Genomic DNA, 19,038 nt, shown 5'->3' with positions numbered 1-19,038 from the left:
GGGGGGCCTAAAGGCCATGCAGTCGTGGAAAGCCCCGGGGCCGGATGGATACCCAGTAGAGTTTTATAAGAAGTTCTCTGAGTTAGTGGGTCTGGTCTTGGTGAGGGTTTTTAATGAGGCAAGGGACAGAGGGACCCTGCCGCTGACTATGTCGCAAGCCACCATTTCACTGATATTGAAGCGCGGTAAGGACCCGGAAACGTGCGGGTCATACAGGCCAATCTCCCTGATCAATGTAGATGCCAAGCTCCTGGCAAAGGTCCTGGCGATTAGAATTGAGGACTGCGTACCGGAGGTTATTGGGGATGACCAAACTGGGTTTGTGAAAGGCAGGCAGCTGTCGGCCAACTTGAGAAGATTACTTAATGTGATAATGATGCCCCCGACGGGCAAGGAGGTGGAGGTAGTGGTGGCGATGGATGCCGAGAAGGCCTTCAACCGGGTGGAGTGGGGCTATCTACGGGAGGTGCTCGGACGGTTTGGGTTCGGGGAGGGACTGGTGAATTGGATCAAGCTATTGTATCAGGCCCCAAAGGCCAGCGTCAGGACAAACAGAGAAGTGTCAGAGTATTTTAGACTATACCGCGGGACCAGACAGGGCTGTCCGTTCTCCCCGCTGCTGTTTGCGCTGGCCATAGAGCCGCTGGCGATTGCACTGAGAACCGCAAAGGGATGGAAGGGGATGGTTAGGGGCGGGGTGGAACATAGGGTCTCTCTCTATGCGGACGACCTGCTCCTGTACGTGTCGGACCCATTGGCCGGGATGGAAAGTATTCTGGAAACATTGAGGAAGTTTGGCCAGTTCTCAGGGTACAAATTAAATATGGCCAAGAGTGAAATGTTTGTGGTGCAGGCAAGGGGCCAGGAGAATAGATTGAGAGGGCTACCATTTGGGCTGGTTGAGGATAATTTCCGGTACTTGGGGATCCAGGTGGCCCGGGACTGGGGCAGGCTGCACAAGTTAAATTTGGCCAGCGTGGTGGAACAAATAAAGGGAGAGTTTCGGAGATGGGATGCACTCCCGCTGTCGCTGGCAGGGAGGGTGCAGGCTGTAAAGATGACAATCCTCCCTAGATTCCTGTCCATTTATCAGTGCCTCCCGATCTTTATCCCACAGTCCTTCTTCAAAAGGGTTAACAAGATGATCATGAGCTTTGTCTTGGCAGGAAAAACCCCGCGGGTGAAGAAGGCAATGCTTGAGAGGAGCCGCAGCGAGGGAGGGCTGGCATTGCCGAGTCTGATTAACTATTACTGGGCGGCTAACATCGCTATGATAAGGAAGTGGATGGTGGGTGCGGGGCCTACCTGGGAGCAGGTGGAGGCGGCTTTGTGCAGGGTCACCAGCTTGGCAGCCTGGTCATGGCTCCTCCACCAGCCCGGTAGTGGTGGCGACCCTGCGGATATGGGGCCAGTGGAGGAGGCAGGTAGGGGAGGTGGGGGCGTCTGTCTGGGCGCCAATCTGCGACAATCTTCGGTTTGGCCCCGGGAGTATGGACGGGGGGTTTCGAGCATGGCGGCGGGCGGGGTTGGGGAGGATGGGCGATATGTTCCTGGAAGGGAGCTTTGCGTGTTTGAGGAGCTTGAAGGAGAAATTTGGTCTGGCAAGGGGAAACTATTTTGGGTACCTACAGTTGCGGGACTTTGTCCGTAGACAGGTCCCATCCTTCCCACGCCTCCCACCAATGGGGATCCAAGACAGAATAGTCTCTAGGGGGAAGGAGGGGAGGGTAGAGTCTCTGATATTTATAAGGTGCTCATGAAGGGGGAAGGGTCCCAGACGGAGGAACTGAAACTCAAATGGGAGGAGGAGCTAGGCGGGGAAATGGAGGACGGGCTCTGGGCAGAAGCCCTGAGTAGGGTAAATTCGACCGCAACATGTGCCAGGCTCGGCCTGATTCAATTTAAGGTCGTTCACCGGGCCCACATGACGGTGGCTCGGATGAGCAAGTTCTTTGGGGTAGAATACACTAGGTGCGCAGGAGGACCAGCGAACCGCGTACACATGTTTTGGACATGTCCGATGCTTAGGGGGTACTGGGAGGGATTTGCGGAGATCATGTCCCGGGTGCTAAAAACAAGGGTGGCGATGGGTCCAGTGGTGGCAATTTTTGGGGTTTCGGAGGACCTGGGAGTCCAGGGTGAGAAAGAGGCCGATGTTTTGGCCTTTGCTTCCCTGATAGCCCGGCGACGAATATTATTGGCATGGAGGGACTCAAAGCCCCCGAAGACTGAGTGATGGCTTTCGGACATGTCGAGTTTTCTGGGGATGGAAAAAATTAAGTTCGCCTTGAGGGGATCTGTACAGGGGTTCGCCCGAAGGTGGCAACCATTCGTTGACTTCTTTGCGGGAGAGTGAGCGACAACAGGCGGGGGGGGGAGGTTAGAGTAGAGTAGGAGGGATAAATTGGCGGGTAGTGCCGATGGGAGAGGAGCGGGCTTGTGCAGTATGGTACGATTAAAGTATTGAACGTACGTGGATGTTTGCACATTTTTGCCTTTTTTGCTTTCTTTTTGTTAATGTCTGTAACTGTTTACAATGCTGAAAATCTACCTCAATAAAACTGTTTGTTAAAAAAAAAGAAAAGGGAGAGCATCCATCAGCGTTTGCTGGACGCTTTTGAATCCATTTCACTGCGGTATTTGGTGAGTTAGCCCGCGCCCATTTATCAGCAGACAATACGGCCAAATGGACCCGTACGTTAGTATCCCATGCCACAGAGGCAGGACAGAAGGCGTGCGCCAGTTACAACCCCTCACACCCAGCACACAATGAAGTGTGGGTTCTGAAACTATTGTCCAGAGCTTGAGAACAGTCCATTCAGAAAAAGACAGAGCATGAGAGAGTAGATGCCATAATGAATCCAGTAAGGGCACACCAAGACCCCGCATGGGTAAATGAAGGCAGAAGTACAGCGCAACACCCCAGGATACAGGAATGCTATAATTGCGGACAGAAAGGACATTACACCTGAGAATGTCAAGCCCCCTCCCCCGAAGCACCAAAGGAATCAGCCCAGAAATGTCCCCCCCCGAACCAGCAACGGCACCAACAGCCCAACCCCCCACCCAGGGAACCATACCCAAGGAAGCAACATGCCAGAGAGCCTGCTCCACTTTATGTGCCCCAGGGGTCATGTTACAACTGTGGGCAGTCAGGACACTTCGCCCGAGATTGCAGGCGACCCCCACCACCAGCTAGACTAGCCCCCAGATATGAAAGAAAACACCACCCACAGCAGCTACAAGGTCCCAGCTGCCCCATGCAAACTGTGAGCACTTACCCGTCACTTCTCATGGCAGGGACACCTCAGCAATGCCACTTCATTTTTGTTTCTCTCCTCCTTCATCTCTTCTTCGGTCACACTACACTGACTCCATATGCTAGGTACACCCCAGGCCAAATGTGATTTACGGTGTCCTATACTCCGATGGAGCCTGCCCGCTTTTCTTTCTTTAATTTGTTATTTTTAAATGTTGAATGTTTGTTATTTGTGCGACTATTTGTGTCGATCTCACTAAAAACTTTGATACAGTTTCTTCTTTCGGTCTCGCACCAAATTTCTTGATGCAGTCACAATTACTCTTCTGATGCCACATGGCAGTTAGTGAAACAAGTTTGTCTGGAGCCCATATAGTTACAAATTCATACCACTCTTGGAAGGTCACTCAGGCAGTGGAGTAACGCCACTGATCCCTGCCCTGCCTGGGGATCCCCTATATATTTGGTCAGCCAAGTTCGGGTAGTGGAGCAATGGCACTCATCACCACCCTACCCGGGGATCCCACCCATTCTTGCCCTGCCGCGGATCATATGCCTCACCCCATTCAGATACTTGTTTTCGAAACTCTTTTGCTGTTCTTTTCTAGTCCTGTGGTTTAAAGAATGCTTTTTCCCACAACTATTGCCCTTTCCGGCAACCTTTCGGTTGCTATCCCCCACTTACTATTTACATGTCAGAAACACTTGGTTGGTAAAACAAGTTTGCAGAGGACGGAGAAATTGTCTGCCCACTCAGCCCATCGACCACAGGCTGCGAGAGTGCTCGCACTGTGACACAGAATTTTTTCGGATGTCTTGTCTCCGCAAATGGTTGGAAAAAGAAAACAAAAATGAGGGAGTCATATATGGTGACGATTATAATGGGAAACTGACATTACGGAGAAACAGACAGACGTACGAGATGCTAACCAACAAGATTATAACAGATACTATGCTTGTTCCCCCAGGAAGATACGAAGACACTCGACGGCGAAGAAAAACCAAATAAGGTGAAGACGACCCTGATTATCGGCATCATGATCGTCGCTGGAACAGCCCAGCTGCGCGCGTTACCTACCTCTAGCCCCCTCACCACACAGGCCCCGAACACGACCACCTAACACAATACCCCCAGCCCGGACACTACACTGCACACACACCCAGCCACCGATACCCCCACATGGTGTGAGAACCTCGTCAAATGTTATTCACTGTCCTACACAGTGCAAGCCTTACTAGTAATAACCATATTGTATAGTGTCATTCAGACCATTAGATTGTGGAAATGGAGAAGGAGGGCCTCCAGTATACACATTTAGAGCTCCCTTCCTCGGACTCCAGCAGACCCCACACTCTTTCTGAAACTTTTTATTTAATAAATTCCGTGGTGGTTGTTTTTGTTAATAAAGTTTATTTTCTGTGTATGAATGTTTGTGATAGGAAGAAATGTGATGCTGTTATCGGAAATGTTTTGTATTGTAAGATAAGTTCTTTGATTGTTAAATAGCAGCGTGAGTGTAGTCTAGTTAGAGACAGTTGGAGGTTCCCCTTTTACTGAATGTTAAATGGCCCCTCAGAAATTCTTAGACGTGTTGTTTAGGGAAAATTAGGTAAATGGTTTGGACCCATGGGACAGAGTAGAGTAGACCTGCCGTTGGCTAAGGGTACCCGGCGTTTCTGAGAACAAAGAAGACCCAGTATTGTGATCTTTCACGCTTCGCGTTGAGAATCAAGAGGACGGAGTGTAGCCATCTGGGATAGCCACTTCCAACTAGTACAGAGAAACTCGCAAGAATCAGGCAGGCTCAGAGCCTGAAATGCATATTTGTCAGCAAAAGTCCAGACGGTATCGAAACTCCGTCCCATTAGCATGTTAATCAGGCTGATTAGCATCTGATGGCCCATCATCCCCAAAACCAAGGACTGGTACTCAAGCAACCAGTCAGTCCCAGACATTTCGGCGCCACTCCCTGTCCAAAGGAAACACAAACAACGGGGTCAGTGACTGCTTGGGACACGTCCAGCCATCCAGATCCCCGCCCACTTATTGGTTAAGGAATCGAACAGAGTGATCAGGGATCACCCAATTAGTAAGGCCCAAATCGAAGGACCGCCCAAAAGAGCGCAAAATCCCCCTGAGTATAAGAAGAAGAGTTTGCCATATGTTCGCTCTGTTTTGGCCTTTGTACCCTGGTCATGGTCATCGCAAATTGCAGCAACACCAGAAATGAGTCCAAGTTCAATGCCCGCTACCAGACGAATGGGCCCAGCTGAGCAGCAGTTACTCCTTCGAACCCGAGAGATCCAGAATTGAACAGCGGCCACTTTTTTCCTAAGCCGGGTACCCGAAGTTAAGTACAGGTTGTCTTAGTTGATAGGTGTAGTTAGCTAGTAGTGTTTATGTTGCATGACTAATTGTGTTTAAATAAAGTACCCTTGAACTAACTAACTGGTGTTTGGCTCTTTGATCGATAGCCGGTTGAAACTTGTGGTGGTATCATTCGAAACCTGGCAACTAAGCATTCGGACATAGATAGCATAGAAAGAAAGGAAAATTCACTGATTGCCACAATTGGAACAGAGCCACAGAAAAGACCAAGTAGAAAAGAAAGGCAACAGTTAGCATTGTTGTGGAAGCAGACGAACTTTGTGAAATGGAGGAAATGAAAGCTGAGTATTTTTTAACTTTCCTACTTTTGTTGCTTTCAAGTGGAAAGTTGTGACTGTTATGGCGGAGAAAGAAGATACCACTGACTGCATTTTGGGTGTAGATTACAAGGAAAACATGATTCTCAACTTTGCTGTTTTTGTCCAACTCCTCGAGCATTTGTGCTCTCTTCCTCCCCTGCATTCTCATCCATTTACCTCTGGCATCCCAAACTAATTTGTGTCTTTTCCAAAGTTGCTTCCCTTCCCCCTTTTCTCTTGCCGCTTTGCTCCACGGCTTCCCTTCTCTCCTCTACATGCTTTCTACCGCTCTGGCAAATCCTCCCTCATTTGCTCCATGTCCCCTCTCTCCAGTACATATAATTTTTATATGCTAATAAAATTGCTTATATTTTCAGGTAATGGACCTCAGGACTGTAGCTGCTGAAGGCCTTGCTAAATTGCTTTTTTCTGGAAGACTCTCTAGCTCCAAAATTCTTACCCGGCTTATTTTGTTATGGTACAATCCTGTGACTGAAGAGGACACTTTCCTTCGACATTGCCTCGGGGTTTTCTTCCCTCTCTATGCATTTATGAGCAGGTTTGTACCTTTGCCAGTTTTGCCAGTTGATATGGCTGAAAGCCCCCAATTGAATGAATTTTGAATTTGATATGATGCTGAACTTTCTACTGTCACCTTTGCCTCTGCCCATTGCTTTTGTCAGGAATTTTCTTCCCCCGCGTAGTAGACCCTTTCTCTCAACTTCCGAATTCTCATTCTACCAGACCTTCTCTTTCTGGGCGTTGACATTCCTCTAGGTAGATTTTCTCATTAGGAACAACCAGCATGGCATCACCTATCTCTCTTTGTCTACTCTTCTCAGTCACTCTAACCTGACCCTTCTCTGAGCTTGCAGCGCTCTCTTCTCTTTGATTCAACCCTAAAATTGTCACTGAACTTGTTGACAAGGACGATACTTGTTGTTTGGAAAACAGATGATTATGTCAGGGAAGCTGACCACTAATCTCCAACACCACCTGCTCTACCACTGAACATAAGTCATCATTTTCCAGACTGTCTGAGCTCATCTCCTCTGGAGATCACTTTTCGATCGCCATGTCCCCATCAACCTCTAAACCCCTCAACCACAAAAAGCCCACTTATCTCTCTACCGCCAAGATCTCCAAACTGGAATGTGTACAAGCAGGCCTTCACTTGGTCAATTTCCAATTTTCCCTTCCCTCCCCGTCAACTTTTCGAATGTCAATTCCCATATCAACAACAACAATCCCATCCTCCCACCAAACCCCAGACATTAGCCCGTATATTAACATAAACAAATGACAAAAAGGAATCAGGAATCACCCATAGTCACCATTAACACATACAGTCCCTCTTCCCCCCCCAACCCTCCCAGCCACCCTCCCGCCTAATGTTCGATGTGATCCAATTCTCGAAAGTGCATAATGAATAACGCCCATGAATTGTAGAACCCCTCCATCCTTCCCCTCAGTTCAAATTTGATCTTTTCAAGCATCAAGAATTCCAGCAGGTCTCCCCGCCACGCCAGGGCACAGAGTGGAGAGGTTGATCTCCACCCTAACAGGATCCACCTTCGGGCGTTCAACGAGGCGAAGGCTACATCTGCTTCCACGCCTGTTGCCAACCCCGGCTGGTCCGACACCCCGAATATGGCCTCCCGAGGGCCTGGGTCCAGTCTCACGTGCACCACTTTAGAGATTACCCTAAAAACCTCCTTCCAGTAATCCTCCAGCTTTGGACAGGACCAAAACATATGAACGTGGTTTGCAGGGCCCCCCCTCCGCATCGTTCACACACATCTTCTACCCCCTCAAAGAGCCGGCTCATCCTCCCCCCTTGTAAGGTGTGTTCTATACACCACCTTCAGCTGTATCAGCCCCAACCTCACACATGAGGTGGAGGCGTTCACCCTCCGGAGCACCTCATACCAGAACCCCCTCCTCCATACCCTCTCCCAACTCTTCCTCCCACTTTGCCTTGATTCCACCCGTCAACCTTTCTATCTCCATTTCTGTTGAACAATGTCTACTTCCAAGTCCAGTAAGAAGTCTTACAACACCAGGTTAAAGTCCAACAGGTTTGATTCAAACACGAGCTTTCGGAGCGCAGCTCCTTCCTCAGCTGCGCTCCGAAAGCTCGTGTTTGAATCAAACCTGTTGGACTTTAACCTGGTGTTGTAAGACTTCTTACTGTGCTCACCCCAGTCCAACGCCGGCATCTCCACATCATACTTCCAAGTCCACTGACCACCTTGAATGCACTTCATCCACCTTGCTTCCTGCTAAGAATCTTTTCTATTCCCTAGGTTTCTTCCTCTCTGCTGCATCTGTTCTGACAATGCCACCTTCAGCATCAATGCTTCTTATCTGTCTCTTTTTCCTCCACTGTGGTTGATAGGGTCCTCAACAGTGCCCTACCAACTTTGCAAACGTTTTCTTTCACCTCTTACCCTCATTACAGCAATGATAGGTTCCCCATATCCTCACCTTCCACCAATGCGTCCACATCCAACAGATCATCTACCACCATTCCTGTAGTGTGATGCCACCATTAAATACATCTTTCCCCATTCAGCATCTCAAATGAACTGTTCCATCTGTGACGGCCAGACCCTCTCCCATCATCCCCATCACTTGTTCACCTTACCACAGCATCTTATGCAATTACAGAAGATGCTACACCTGCTAATTCATCTCTACCCATCTCACCATCCAAGTTCTAAACATGTTTTCCAAGTAAAACATATATTTATAACTACTTCTTTCGAAGTTATTATACTGTATTCACTGAGACTAAGGCCAGTTGCCATATTTTAATTTCCCATTCATTTCTACTCTGATCATTCTGCACCCTACATATAATACTATCCCAACGAAACTGAAGGAACAGCACCTCAGCTTTCAATCAGGAACTTTAAAACTTTATGGAATTAATATCGAGTTGAATCATTTCAGATGATATCTGCAGCTCCCAATTTTTTTCCCCAGACAGCAGTTTCAAGAAATGATTCTACTGTTCCTGCTGTTCATTTAATCAGTTTCCCTTCCACCCTTTCATAAATCTTCCACTTAGTTATTTCCTCCCAACTCCCACCCTTTCCCGAACTCTAACCTTGCTTAAAACCTATTGAAAGTAAGATTGATCAGCAAACTGAAATAGAAATGATGTTTAATAATGTGCAAAACTTGCCTTTCTTAGGAGAAATCAAGAATGTTTTCAGGAAGCATTCCTGCCTACTTTGCAGACTCTGTTCTATGCACCAGCGTCTTCTCCTTTAGCTGAAGTTAATGCACTTAATGTAGCAGAGTTTTTCGTGGATTTGACCCGAGCCAGTGAAGTTAATCACCAAAACAAACAGATACAGGACTATCAGGTATACAGCACTAAATTTTATTTTATGTAGATTGGGCAACTCTTTGAAACAAAATAATACTTAGTTTAGATAAAGGAAATAAAATTTATTTTTGTCCCTCCATCCATTGCCCAACAATTTTTGGATTTGGTTGTGTTATGTTTGTTGTAGTTTGTAGTACATCTGTTTAAATATACTATGTTTGCTGCAATCATTGTAAGTCCTAACTTGGCTCCAACACAGCGGTGTCAAAATTTACTGCAATATATTAATCCAGACCTCGGGTAAAGCATTCCAGAGAGTGGAAAAAAGTGAAACAAAAGCACAACTAAAATTCAGAATTCTTTTGCTATTTTAATCTGAAAATGGTTCAAATGCCAGATTAAGTACGGAGTGTACTTAATTTGAATGTTGCCATTTTATCTATTAATTTATTTTTGTGTTTATAAAATTTAGTGTTGAATTACAGGTTTGCAGATGGAGTGTTCTGCCCCTCACAAAGATCAGGTGTGCATAATTGTAACCTGTATTATTCGTTTTATACCATAGCAGTGAATGATAGATTGTTAGCCCCAAAGGACAGTACATTCATTCTATACATCAGATCAGAGAAGACACAGGCTTGCGTTTAACAAGTGTTGAAGCGCCTGTAATATAATTCCCGTCAGTAGGAAATTGGAAACAAATATTCAAAATTGAGAATTTGGGGTTTGTTATTAATTTCACTTAAGAGCTTGTAATTTTTCAGTCTTTGGCTTTTGTTCGCAGGATGTGGGCAGGACTGACGAGACAGTGTTAATTGTCTATCCTGATTTGTCAAACAATTGTTTGTGCAGCTGAATGGCTTGCACTTCAAGAGGCCATAAATATCCACAGCATAATGTGGACTGGGCATGTGGGATATTAATGAAACAGTTGGGTTTTTAAACAAGAATCCAGCAACTTTCTGGTATCAAAACACACAAGCAGAATTATACAACTCAATCACACAGCTTCCAATGTTGGGATTTGAACTCCATCTGGACTATTCGTTCAATACCGTTACTACTTTTCCCATAATGTGTTTGCATACAGAGGTTGTTCGTATATGACAAATTTATTGTCTAAAGTTTGTAAAGGAGGGGCTCTAGATATAATTTGGGCTTGGGAGTCTCCTCAAAGTTACTTAAAATAGAATGCTAATGTTTTATTTCCATTCTTAAACTTAATCTATATTTAATGAGAGGCTTTTACTGTGGTGCTTATGGTTGGTGCCTTCATAGGACACTTGTAAAGATAAATTATTGCAACTTTAGAAAATAAATCTGTTCTCCTATATGGTAAAAATTTAGTCTCCCTTTTACAAAATGAGCAACTGAAAGATTGCCAACACAGTTAGACAACAGGTTTGAGAAGTGTTCTCTTTCTTTCTTACATACACAGCTGTGTGTATGGCGGCACGGTAACATAGAACAGTACAGCACAGAACAGGCCCTTCGGCCCTCGATGTTGTGCCGAGCAATGATCACCCTACCCAAACCCACGTATCCACCCTATACCCGTAACCCAACAACCCCCCCTTAACCTTACTTTTTAGGACACTACGGGCAATTTAGCATGGCCAATCCACCTAACCCGCACATCTTTGTACTGTGGGAGGAAACCGGAGCACCCGGAGGAAACTCACGCACACACGGGGAGGACGTGCAGACTCCGCACAGACAGTGACCCAGCCGGGAATCGAACCTGGGACCCTGGAGCTGTAAAGCATTTATGCTAACCACCATGCTACCGTGCTGCCCCTATTCCAACTACTAGAGTTTGGGATGTTTATATTGTATCGTTTGCAGTGTGCATTCATTGCATCCTGTATGTCGCATTCTGTTTCCTACATTTCTGCAAACTTATTGTCACAATGTGCCTCTTTAAATAAATAAAATTTAAAAATTGGACAGGATATTTCCTAAATCAAAGTGACAGAGGGTTACAATTCTGTCATACAGTATGGCGTTTGTAAACTCCTCGATAAAGAACAAGCTATACATTTGGCTTAATCTATTTGACTCATTTCAATATGCGAGGGCATGGAAGAAATAATATTCAGCAAATAGTGCATTTATTTCAGGGAATGAGGAAATATATTGTGCATTCAAACTACTGTACTTGTGTTTTTCTATTAAAATATGGCTTCCTTTCCAGGAACACTTTTAGATGTGCATTGACAACAGGAAGAGTGTCCTAGGAGTAGGGAACAACATGGCAACACCAAATTATAAATAATTCTAATAGGATGCTGGGCATGGCAGCCAATGATCCACTCTGTGAGCACCTCCACCTTGTTAGCAGTATTTTTATTTTCATTAATTTATGGGATGTGGGCGCCGCTGGCTAGGGCAGCATTTATTGCCCATCTTAGTTGCCCTTGAGAAGGTGCTGGTGAACTGCCTTCTAGAACTGCTACAGTCCCTGAGGTGTAGGCACACCCACAGTGCTGTTAGTGGCAGACCACCTGCCTTTGCTGTGTGCAAGTGAAGTGGAGTGCTCAAACAAATCCTTGAATATAGAGGATTGGATCATGAGAATATTGCCGAAAATATAGAGGTTTTAGTGGGAGCTGGGTTGTTTTCTATAGTCTTCCTAATGTTTATCTGCAGGACAAGCAGTCTGAAAAGCAAGGGAGAGGTGGAGCAAGGTATCATGAGTGTGTGTATGGGGAAACTGACATCAGGGGCTTGATGTTTAATTGCTGGCCAGATCTGGACACAGTACAGGCTTGATTTATAAATCACCATCTCGGAGGATCCCAATGTCTCTAGGTTGAGGAACGTCTGGAATTTTAAAAGAGCTGGCAGGTGTTGGGAAAGAAAATGGGACATGCTTGCCTCCAAATAATGGCCAACTACGCTCCTTTAGGAGCTTGGTAATAGGCTGGGAGATGGACACTGCAAATTTTGAATGGTGATTTGGTGCACCCAAATAGTCTGATGCACGTTAGTGAAAGGGCGGCACGGTAGCACAGTGGTTAGCACTGTTGCTTCACAGCACCGGGGACCCGGCTTGCTTCACTGTCTGCGGAGTCTGCACGTTCTCCCCGTGTCTGCATGCGTTTCCTCCGGGAGCTCCGGTTTCCTCCCACAACGTTCTGAAATACATGCTTGTTAGGTGAATTGGGCGTTCTGAATTCTCCTTCAGTGTAGCCGAACAGGCGCCGGAGTGTAGCGATAGGGGATTTTCACAGTAACTTCATTGCAGATTTGTAAGCCAATTTGTGACACTATAAAAAGATTACAGCGGTCAGGTTTGCTATGGGGTGAAGGAAATTATTTTTTCATTTTAATACTTAAATTGATCAGGCCCCAGAGTAATTTGTGCCAGAATGTACCCGTTACCTCACTTTTGGGCCCATTCACCCACAGTTTCCTTATTTAGCCTGCTGTCCTTCTGCGAAGCTGCATGTTGTCTTTGGCAAGGCAGTGGCAGGCCTTAACATGACTGCTGCCTGCTTTTGCTGTGGGCTCTGATAGTTAACTCTGACTTCCTATAAGTGCTTGGTGCCAATAAATATGCAGCACGTAGATGAGGAATAACAGGGGCCAAGGATACATTTGGGGAGGCTCAGAAGGTAATGCTGAGAGCTTGGGGCTATTGCTGACCATAAGTTGAGAGATGAAAATTGAAGTAACCACTGAGCTGAACAACAGAAAAGGAGTTGGAAGAGAATGGTTGATGCCACACTGCCAAAGGCTACAGATGGGGAGAGATAGTGCAGCTAAATACGTGGCTAAACTGGTGGTGTAGGAGGGAAGGTTTCAGATTTCTGGACCACTGGGATTTCTTCTGGGGCAGGTTTGACCTGTACAAGAAGGACTGGTTGCATCTAAACTGGAGGGGCACCAATATCCTGGCTTGGAGGTTTGCTAGAGTCACTCGGGAGGATTTAAACTAGTATGGTGGGAGGTGGGAACCAGAGCATTAATTTAGGTGCAATAACTGAAGGGGAAATAGAGAACAAAAATAAGAGAACAACATCACCCTGTCTGATCAAAAGCAATGGTTTTGAAGTGTATTTGTTTCAATGTCATAAGTATAGCAGGTAAGGCAGATGAATTTAGAGCACATATTAGTACTTGGAACTATGATGTTGTGGCTATCACAGAAACATGGTTGAAGGAAGGGCAGGATTGGCAGCTGAACGTTGGAAGGTATAGATGCTTCAGGAGAGATCGGGGAGGGTGTAAAAGGGGTGGGGGAGTAGCATTAGAACATAGAACATAGAACAGTACAGCACAGAACAGGCCCTTCGGCCCTCGATGTTGTGCCGAGCAATGATCACCCTACTCAAACCCACGTATCCACCCTATACCATACAACCCCCCCTTAACCTTACTTTTTAGGACACTATGGGCAATTTAGCACGGCCAATCTACCTAACCCGCACATCTTTGGACTGTGGGAGGAAACCGGAGCACCCGGAGGAAACCCACGCACACACGGGGAGGACGTGCAGACTCCACACATACAGTGACCCAGCCGGGAATCGAACCTGGGACCCTGGAGCTGTGAAGCATTTATGCTAACCACCATGCTACCCTCCTGCTACCCATTACTAGTTAAGGAGAATATTATAGACGTACTGTGGGAGGACATCTCGGAGGGCTCATACAATGAGACAATCTGGGTAGAGCTGAGGAACAGGAAGCGGGCAATCACAATGTTGTGCGTTTATTACAGCCCCCCCCCCCCCCCCCCCCCCCAGCGAGAGAGAAAGGAGCAGATAGGTAGAGAGATTTTAGATAGGTGCAAAAGTAACAGGGTTGTTATGGTGGGGGATTTTAATTTCCCCTATATTGACTGGGACTCACTTAGTGCTAGGGGTTTGGATGGGGCAGAGTTTGTGTTTGTACGGTGTATCCAGGAAGGCTTCTTGATGCAATATGTAGATAGTCCAACTAGGGTAGAGGCCGTACTAAACCTGGTATTGGGGAATGAGCCTGGACAGGTAGTTGAGGTTTCAGTAGGGGATCATTTTGAGAGTAGTGACCGCAATTCCGTAGGTTTTAGGATACTTTTGGATAGGGGTGAGGGTAACCCTCGCGTTAAGGTGCTAAACTGGGGAAAGGCAAATTCTGATAATATTAGACAGGAATTGAAGAATTTGTATTGGGTGCGGCTGTTGGAGGGTAAATTAACATCGGACCTGTGGGAGTCTTTCAAGCGGCAGTTGATTAGGATTCAGGAAAGTCATGTTTCTGAGAGAATGAAGGATAAGTATGGGAAGTTTAGGGAGCATTGGATAACGAGGGATATTGTGAACCTCATCAAAAAGAAAAAGGAGGATTTTGTATGATCTAGAAGGGTGGGGACAGTGGAAACCCTTGAGTATAAAGAAAGTAGAAAGGTATTGAAATGGGAAATTAGGAGGGCTAGAAGGGGTCATGAAAAGTCCTTGGCAAGTAGGATTAAGGTGAATCCCAAAGCTTTTTATTCATATGTAAAAAGCAAGGGGGGTGGCCAAGGAAAGGATAGGACCGCTTAAGGACAGTGGGGGGAATCTATATGTTGAACCAGAGGAAATGGGCGAGGTACTAATTGAGTACTTTGCATCAGTGTTCACCAAAGAGAAGGACTTTGTGGAAGATAGTTCTTCGGTAGGGTGTGTGGACAGTCTGGGTCATGTTGACATCAAAAAGGAGGAGGTATTGGGTTTTTTAAAGACATTAAGATAGATAATAATCTTTATTATTTTCACAAGTAGGCTTACATTAACATTGCAGTGAAGTTACTGTGAAAATCCTCCAGTCGCCACTCTCCAAACCTGTTCGGGTACATGGCGGAAGAATTAAAAATGCCCAATTCACCTAACAAGCACGTCTTTCAGGACTTGTGGGAGAAACCTGGAGCACCCGGAGGAAACCCATGCAGACATGGAGGGAATGTGCAGACTCCGCACAGATAGTGACCCAAGCCGGGAATCGGATCTGGGATCTGGTGCTGTGAAGCAGCAGTGCTAGCCATTGTGCTACCGTGCTGCCCAAGTCTCCTGGGCTGGATGGGATTTACCTCAGAATACTGAGGGAAGCAAGGAAGGAAATTGGTGGGGCCTTAACTGACATCTCTGTATCCCCATTGGCAACAGGTGAAATCCCAGAGAACTGGAGAGTAGCTGTTTAAGAAAGGTAGCAGGGATAATCCAGGAAACTATAGGCCGGTGAGCCTCACGTCGGTAGTCAGTAAATTATTGGAGAGAATTCTCAGGGGCAGGATTTATACCTATTTGGAAACAAATTGACTCATTAGCAACAGACAGCATGGTTTTGTGAATGGGAGATCGTGCCTCACTAACTTGAGAAGGTGAAAAAGATGATTGATGAGGGGAGGACGGTGGATGTTGTTTACAGGGACTCCAGTAAAGCCTTTGACAAAGTGCCTCATGGCAGACTGGTAGAGAAGGAGAGGTCATGGGATCGGGGTGAGGTGGTAAGATGGATACAGAACTGGCTCGGTCACAGAAAGCAAAGGGTAGCAGTAGAAGGGTGCTTTTCTGAATGGAGGGTTGCGACTAGTGGTGTTCCACAGGGATCTTTCCTGGGGCCTCTTGTTTGCAGTGTACATAAACGATTTGGAGGAAAATGTAACTGGTCTGATTAGTAACTTTGCGGATGAGACCAAGGTTGGTGGAGTGGCAGATAGTGTTGGGGATTGTCAGAAGATGCAGAAGGACATAGATAGGTTGGAGAAATGGCAGATGGAGTTTAATCCGGACAAATGTGAGGTAATGCCTGGGAAAGAACACCGCACTTAACTCCACATCTCCACCCTATCCCAGTAACCCCACCTAACCTTTTTGGACACTTTTTTTTCCTTTAAAAAAAAATAAATTTAGAGTACCCAATTAATTTTTTCCAATTAAGGGGCAATTTGGCGAGGCCAATCCACCTAGCCTGCACGTGTTTGGGTTGTGGGGGCGAAACCCTCGCAAATACAGGGAGAATGTGCAAACTCCACACGGACAGTGACCAGAGCCGGGATTGAACCTGGGACCTCGGTGCCGTGAGGCAGCAGCGCTATCCACTGCGCCACCGTGCTGCCCATTTTTGGACACTTCAGGGCAATTTAATATGGCCAATCCACCTAACCTGCACATCAGTGTTCACCAAAGAATTAGACTTTGTGGAAGATGATTCTTGGTGGAAGATGATTCTTGGGTCGGGTATGTGGACATTCTGGATCATGTTAACGTTGAAAAGGAGGAGGTGTTGGGTCTTTTAAAAGATATTGAGGTAGTTAAGTCTCGTGGACCAGATGGGACTTACCCGAGAATAATGATGGAAGCTAGGGAGAAAATTGATAGGGCCTTGATTGACATGTTTGTATCCTCATTGGCTACAGGTGAGATCCCAGATGACTGGAGAATAGCTAATGTGGTACCGCTGTAGCAGGGATAATCCTGGAAACTATAGGCCGGTGAGCCTCACGTCAGTAGTAGGTAAATTATAGAAGAGAATTCTCAGGGACAGGATTTATACCTATTTGGAAACAAGTGGACTCATAAATGATAGACAGCATGGTTTTATGAAGGGGAGGTTTTGCCTCACTAACTTGATTAAGCTTTTTGAGGAGGTTAAAAAGATGATTGGTGAGGGGAGGGTGGTGGATGTTGTTTACATGGACTTCAGTAGCCTTTGACAAGGTTCCTCATGGCAGACTGGTACAAAAGGTGAAGTCACACAGGGTCAGAAGTGAGGTGATAAGATGGATACAGAACTGGCTCGGTCACAGAAAGCAAAGGGTAGCAGTGGAAGGGTGTTTTTTGGAATGGAAGGTTGTGACTAATGGTGTTCCACAGGGATCTGTGCTAGGGCCTTTGTTTGTCGTATACACAAATGATTTGGAGGAAGATGTAGCTGGTCTGATTAGTAAGTAAGCGGATGACACAAAGGTTGGTGAGTGCCTGGAATGCATTGCCAGGTGAGGTTGTGGAAACAGATACATTAACGGCATTCAAAAGGCATCGTGACAAAAACATGGATAGGATGGGTATAGAGGGATACAGCACAAGGAAGTGCTGAGGATTTTTGGCCACAGTTGGTATCATGACCGGTACAGGTTTGGAGAGCCAAAGGACCTGTTCCTGTGCTGTATTCTTTGTTGATGATACCACTTGTCAATATACTTGTACACAATAGGTTGATGGATGGCAAGACCTTGTGTCCTGAAAGTATCCTATGAATGAATTAAAAATAAATGGGAGACATGCGCACTCTTGTCTTTGTACCTTGCATTGCTACCCAACATGTTGTTTTATTTGCATAGGTGTTTACAGTGCATGACAACCTGGCAGTGAAGATCTGCAACGAAATATTGAAAGATCCAGACTCGCCAGACACCCGTATTTTGGTCAAAACGCTGGGATTGCTTGAACTCTCTACACTGTCACCGTGCACAGAGCAGTTGTGTGTTCTCCTGGATGATATTAAGGTTATGTTTATGACCTTTTCCATGATTATAATCAGAAACAATTGGATAGGTTTCTCATTATCAGAATTGGTATTATCAGATTTTGTTTTGGAATTTGTTGGAATGTGATTCTGTATGAGTCGAGGTATAGAATAGTAAAATTGCCCATTTATGTTTTGGTGTAAGAAATAGCCCAAGTGTTCATCAAAGGAGAACTGACATTGCCATCCATTGTTAGTCCTGTTTCTGGTAAGTGCAAGCAGGAATTTCCTCTGTCCAATTGAAAGAAATCACTTGAGGATGTTGCCTTTTTAAGTTTTCACGCCCACCCACCCAGCCACACCCATACAAACCACCCGGCCTCCACACACACACACGCGCACCCCACACGGCCCCCACCCACCCACACACACAGAGCCCGGCCCGCACATACAGACGCAAACCGCCCGGCCCCCACACACATGCAAACCGCCCGCCCCTCCCAACAAACGCACACACGCCCTTGACTTTCATAACCTCACCATGATCAGTTACCTTGTTCCTTTGCCTCTTTTGCAACATAGAATTTGCTTGTTGTATTCCTTTAAGTTAATGTGATATGAAGTTAGGTTTCCTGAGGTTGCTGCTTTTTGGGTGTATCTGCTCTGGGAAGATAGTTTTATATATTTTTTTTTTAATGAATTGGCTCTTTCCTTCAACTCTATTGCCACCCAGGTTTTTCTCGGGAAAGCTTTCTTTGAGAGTGGTCCTCCTTTTCTTTCTCTTCTACTCACTTTCCAACAATGACCCTATTTAAAAATTAGTCGTGCAATATTAATCTGCAACTGCTAGGTGTCAGTATCTCTGCTACTTTCCAAAGTACTTCAAAATATTTAGTAGCATTATCAATCCCATATCACAACACTTTGTGACATTTTATTTTCTAAACATTAGCAAGCATGTTTCAATAAATAAAACTTAGCATTCAAGCAGTAGGGTATGTAATGTATTTTGATAAATGGACTATTTATTTTTGATATGATAAAATTAGAACTTTGTTTATGATTAAGATCTTTGATTTCTGTGAAAGGTTGGTATTTGCTTTTCGAAGTTTTGAATTTGGATCTTGAATATTTGTATGCTGATTGAACTAATCCCATTTATAGGAATTGAAAAACAAAGTAAATCAGCGAGTCATTGAGAAAATTATGATTCACTTAAATGGAGGATCAGGAGAAAATGACAAGAGTAGATGCGACACAGCAATAGATAAAACAACTGAAAACGACAAAGGTATAGCATACTTAACAAATAAAATGTCTT

The 19,038-nt window shown here is 45.6% G+C and overlaps 1 protein-coding gene across 7 annotated transcripts in view; it reads left to right on the top strand.

The window, feature by feature from the left end:
• ncapg (non-SMC condensin I complex, subunit G) overlaps positions 1 to 19,038 on the top strand; it is a 111,741-nt gene that overhangs the window by 68,858 nt on the left and 23,845 nt on the right. For all 7 annotated transcript variants that reach the window (XM_038791537.1, XM_038791538.1, XM_038791536.1 and 4 more), the window contains exons 16-19: positions 6,325 to 6,506; positions 9,147 to 9,321; positions 17,593 to 17,757; positions 18,882 to 19,008. In XM_038791537.1, the coding sequence (XP_038647465.1) occupies positions 6,325 to 6,506; positions 9,147 to 9,321; positions 17,593 to 17,757; positions 18,882 to 19,008 (649 nt within the window). The remainder of the gene's footprint in view (positions 1 to 6,324; positions 6,507 to 9,146; positions 9,322 to 17,592; positions 17,758 to 18,881; positions 19,009 to 19,038) is intronic.

This window comes from Scyliorhinus canicula, chromosome 3 (genome assembly GCF_902713615.1).
Source record: "Scyliorhinus canicula chromosome 3, sScyCan1.1, whole genome shotgun sequence".
NCBI lineage: Eukaryota > Metazoa > Chordata > Chondrichthyes > Carcharhiniformes > Scyliorhinidae > Scyliorhinus > Scyliorhinus canicula.
This window is presented reverse-complemented; position numbering and strand designations above follow the sequence as displayed.